This window comes from Ovis aries, chromosome 1, assembly GCF_016772045.2.
Source record: "Ovis aries strain OAR_USU_Benz2616 breed Rambouillet chromosome 1, ARS-UI_Ramb_v3.0, whole genome shotgun sequence".
Classification (NCBI taxonomy): domain Eukaryota; kingdom Metazoa; phylum Chordata; class Mammalia; order Artiodactyla; family Bovidae; genus Ovis; species Ovis aries.
The window spans coordinates 252,024,675-252,029,419 of record NC_056054.1 but is presented as its reverse complement, the minus strand read 5'-3'; the positions used below and the strand labels follow the sequence as shown (position 1 = coordinate 252,029,419).

The 4,745-nt window shown below is 56.2% G+C and overlaps 1 protein-coding gene across 1 annotated transcript; it reads left to right on the top strand.

Moving 5' to 3' along the window:
• The first annotated feature begins 2,264 nt into the window (after window positions 1-2,264).
• On the top strand, window positions 2,265-4,522 carry SOX14 (SRY-box transcription factor 14). The gene has a single exon (XM_012102842.5). It carries the CDS (start codon window positions 2,787-2,789, stop codon window positions 3,507-3,509), a length of 723 nt encoding a protein of 240 aa, XP_011958232.1. The 5' UTR covers window positions 2,265-2,786; the 3' UTR covers window positions 3,510-4,522.
• Window positions 4,523-4,745: the final 223 nt, after the last annotated feature.

Genomic DNA, 4,745 nt, shown 5'->3' with positions numbered 1-4,745 from the left:
AAAGAGCAACGCGGACAAGAGGAGGAGGTGGAGATATGGGGACTGAAGGAGAGGGCGCACCTGCCCCGAGATGACTCGGCGCAAAAGGACTGAGTTGGCCTGGAGGCTGGAAAGAGAGAAAGGGTCTACGACCCGGTGCCAGATCCCCTCCTTAAGCAGTTTTCAAGGTGTTGGTTTGCATTAACAGAAACCTCTAGGTGTGGTTTTGGTGTCCCCTGAGGGTTCCGGAGTGAGATTTGGCGGGAATCGCTGGACTCTGTACCCCTCTGCAGATGTGAACGTTTCCATTATTCCTTTGCCAAACCGTCGTGAGTCCAGTGGGACTCAAATGGCCTGGGCCCTGGACCTCGGATCCCTGGAGGACTCAGCACAGCGGTCAGTCCGCAGGCTGGTCCAAACTGAGTTGGAGTTGTCTGTCCCTCTTGGAAGCCCTCCGGAACTGGGTTGGAAAGGGCTTTTACTTGCTGGCACCTCAAGCTAAATGAAACCTCTTGAAGAGAAAACAGGGGTAGAGGGCAGGGTGAACGCCAGGGCTGGGGCTGAGAGAAGTGTGAAGAATGTGCACCTGCTAGCGAGCCCCCGCGGAGGCGGCGCTCCGGGGGCGAGGTATACGCTCAGAGAAGCCAGGTCTCAAGCCAGAGCCTAAGTGAATCAAGAGCAGGCTTGAGAATCAGTCCTCCAGTGCAGTTTATTTGTATGGCAGGTTTCGATGGCTACAGTAGTCTAGTCGAGGGTCCCGCGTTTGGCTTAAGCATTATCTAATCCTCAGACGTGGGGTGGGAAAAAAAAGAGCAAGGTTTCAAATTCTGCACACTGAACATCACCGCTGCCCACTGGAGTCACTTTTGGCAAATCGCGTAGCCTTCTCAAACTCAGTTTCCTAATCTGTAAAATGGGCATAGCGTCCATCTCTCCGAAGAGCGCGCCGAGGATGAAAAGCGCCCGCGTCTTTCTAATCCTAGAAGGAGAAGCAAAGCCTTCGCCTCAAACTTGACAAACTACAGTTCTAAAGAAAGAACCTCTCTCTCCCTGCCTCCTCGTTCTCTGCTTACCTCCCCCACCCTCAACCGGCCTAAGCCCGCGGAGCCACGCGCCTTTCTGGTCGATCCTCCCGAGAGAGGCTGGTGCAAAAGCCAATAAGCCTGGAACACACGCAGGTCCTGCTGGGCCTGGGACAATGGTTTCCATTTAATAAATATTTCCCCCAAGGGCATTTCAAATCGGGCAGGCAATTATTCAAAGGAAACGGGCGCGCAGTTCGGCTCCGCGGGTTATTTCGTCCTCTTTACCCGAAGAATGCTCGTTTGACGCAAGAAACGAGTCTCCCTTTTCCCTGGATGGGAAGAGGCGCCCCGGGACAAACCGACCCTGGGTGTGGATACAGCCTGACTCCGCTGTAGGGTCTCTGCTGAAACAGCAGAGGGGAAAATCACTCGCCCGCCGCGCCGGCCGACCTTCAGATTGCGCTTCTCCCAGGTTTGGACAGATGGGGAGGAAAAGTTGGAGGTTTAAATACACTAAACAATAATAACACAAATAGGAATCGTGATGGAAATCCCATCCCTCTCCCCCTCCACGAAAGTGAAGAGCGGATCCCGGCGGTGCTCTTCGAGGCTTACCAACCAAGGTTTGAAAACTGCGCCGCCGGAGGCAAGGCCTTAGGGCATCGGCTTGGAACACACGGCTGAGCTCGCCCGGGTGTAGAATCCCGGGGCAGGGTGGAGGCGGAGCCGCACCGGCGTCCAGTGAGAACGCCGCCAAAGGACCGCCCAGGGCACTGCGCGAAAAGTTTATTTCGCTTTTTAACCTGAGTCTGATACATTCTTTTTCGCTTCCGAGGATCTTTGACTGGGCGGGGGCGGGGGGAGTGCTGTCCTTGCATTTCGTGGCAAGGCTGTCCTATTTATCAACACGCTCTCTCAGCTTGCTCCCTCTGCTGTCCCCTCCCCGAGTCTTTGTATTCGAAGCCCTATTTCTCCTTTGCACAACTGGGAAAGGAAATGGGCACGAAGAGTTTTATTTGTTGACACTGCCAGAAACAAGGTGGAATCCAAATCCGGCGTCCGGAGTCGGCCGCTGGGTTCTCAGGCTCTCCGGGTCTCTCGCTCACACCTCTCCCCGCCCCCAGCAGTCACGCTCCCTCTTTCCTAGGCGGGCGCGCTAGCAGGTGCGCCCCCTCGCCTCCTCTGCTGCTGATTGGCGCCCAGGTTGGGGAGTCGCCGCCCCGCGCTTATGTCAGAGTGCGTGCCGTCCGGGCCCACCTCGCCTTTGAACTTCGCCGCTTTTGGCTCGCGTTCACCAGCCTCCCCGCATTCTCAGCCAGGTGCTGCGCTAGGCGAGGCAGCTCCGGGAAAGCCACGGGCGGGGGGGAGGGAAGCCACGGCCGTAGACACAGGAGAGAAGAGGACCCGAGAAGGCGAAGGTGGAGAGGGAGAGAAGGAGGAGCTTCCTGCCCTCGCCAGCAAATTACCTGGCCACTTAATCCCAGAGACTCCCGTACTTGGGCCCCAGCCTCTGGCACCGACAGCCCCCCAGCCGGCCATCCTCTCCCCCGCCCTTTCTGACCCCGCTCGCCCCCCGGGGCCTGCCTGGGTGCCGAGACTGGCATGATCAGCTGAACTTCGCGGGGTTAGCGCTTCTCTCTGGCTTCCCCCTCTGCGGTGAGGAGGCGAGGGGAGCGCAGAGCCCCGGCTCAGGACGGACAGACAGGCAGACCGACCACCGCGTCCAGGCTCGCCTGCCGAGCCGCTGCACTCCCCACCCCAACCCGCCTAGCCTCCGGGACCATGTCCAAACCTTCAGACCACATCAAGCGACCCATGAATGCCTTCATGGTATGGTCCCGAGGCCAGCGGCGCAAGATGGCCCAGGAAAACCCCAAGATGCACAACTCAGAGATCAGCAAACGCCTAGGTGCCGAGTGGAAGCTTCTGTCCGAGGCAGAGAAGCGGCCGTACATCGATGAGGCCAAGAGGCTACGCGCCCAGCACATGAAGGAGCACCCTGACTACAAGTACCGGCCGCGGCGCAAGCCCAAGAACCTGCTGAAGAAGGACAGGTATGTCTTCCCCCTGCCCTACCTGGGCGACACGGACCCGCTCAAGGCGGCCGGCCTGCCCGTGGGGGCCTCCGACGGCCTCCTGAGCGCGCCCGAGAAAGCCCGGGCCTTCTTGCCGCCCGCCTCGGCGCCCTACTCCCTGCTGGACCCCGCGCAGTTTAGCTCGAGCGCCATCCAGAAGATGGGTGAAGTGCCCCACACCTTGGCCACCGGCGCGCTGCCCTACGCGTCCACCCTGGGCTACCAGAACGGCGCTTTTGGCAGCCTCAGCTGCCCCAGCCAGCACACGCACACGCACCCGTCCCCCACCAACCCGGGCTACGTGGTGCCCTGTAACTGTACCGCCTGGTCTGCCTCCACCCTGCAGCCCCCCGTCGCCTACATCCTCTTCCCCGGCATGACCAAGACTGGCATAGACCCCTATTCGTCAGCCCACGCCACGGCCATGTAACCCCCATCCCGGCCTGCCAGACCTGGAGGGCAGCCTGGAAGCGGGGTCTGCACCCTGTTCTCTGCGCCTAGCCGGGGCCTGCAGATGCCCCCTACCCTACCCCAGACTCTGCCTCTCTCTCTTGCATGGGAATGGTAGGGGCGTCCCGCCGGACCCAAGGCGCAGACAGGTGCCAGAAACTTGTGAACGGTTATGACAGCTATACAGCTGCCCCTACCGCAACAGCCCCAAAACGAACCTCCAACTGTGCCCTCTTTGGACAAAAAAAGTAGGCAATTTTGCTTTATTTATGTCCCCTTCTCTTTACTCTGATGGGCTTTGGACTCCAGAACTCCCAGACCCTGGTATTATATCTAGAATTTGCATTTTTTTTTCTTTTGCACCCTGAAGAAATAGCTGTCTCTTGTGTTTTGCCATCAGACACAACTAGGTGCCATTTGCTCTTCATGTGTGGGGGGAAAGGCTTAAAAGTTTAAAACCACAGAAAGGAAAACATTTCTATTTAAAATCATGCTATGATAGTGTTTGCTTCTTTAAAAGGTATAACAAAAGGACCCACATGGTTATTTACTTTGTATAAAGCAGTGCTCCTAGAGACCTGTTTACTTTTAGACAGAATGTCAGGTTATAAAGTCAGGAAGTAGAAAGTGAACAAAAATTAAAAAAATAAATAAAAACATCCTCAATGGTCATAAATGTTTTGACAATGTCTTGGAAATGTACCTAGAAGGATTTCACCTCCTTACTCTGTTCATTTGTTGAACAAAGATGTTTTGAATAAAGACAATCTGTCATTGCAAAAAGTAACCTTTGATGTGCATAAAATCTGAAGTGGAGAGGCAAGGTCTTTGGGGAGCTGGGTGGCTAGGAGGCGGAGTGTACACAGAGCGACTCCAGCAGTGGTGCTGGCAGCTGGCCTGTGTGGGCTGAGCCTGGCTGCCCTTGGGGTCGGGTGCCTAGGGGCCCAGAGTCTAGGGTTTGTCCCTATCGTGCCCTCTGTATCCACTTTTTGCCTTTAGAGGCTGGACAAAGTTATCTGCTCCTGGGACTTCACTCCTTCCTTGCATTTTTCACAAAGTGGTCAGACCACTTGGAGGAGCAAATGAACTAAGACAAAGGCCGACCTAGACTTCTGAAATTTGAGTGCATTTTCTTCTTTTAAACCAACTCCAAAGGAATGGAGAGAAGCACCAAATCTATAGGGAACCAGTTGCCCACAGAGCACCATGTCCTGCT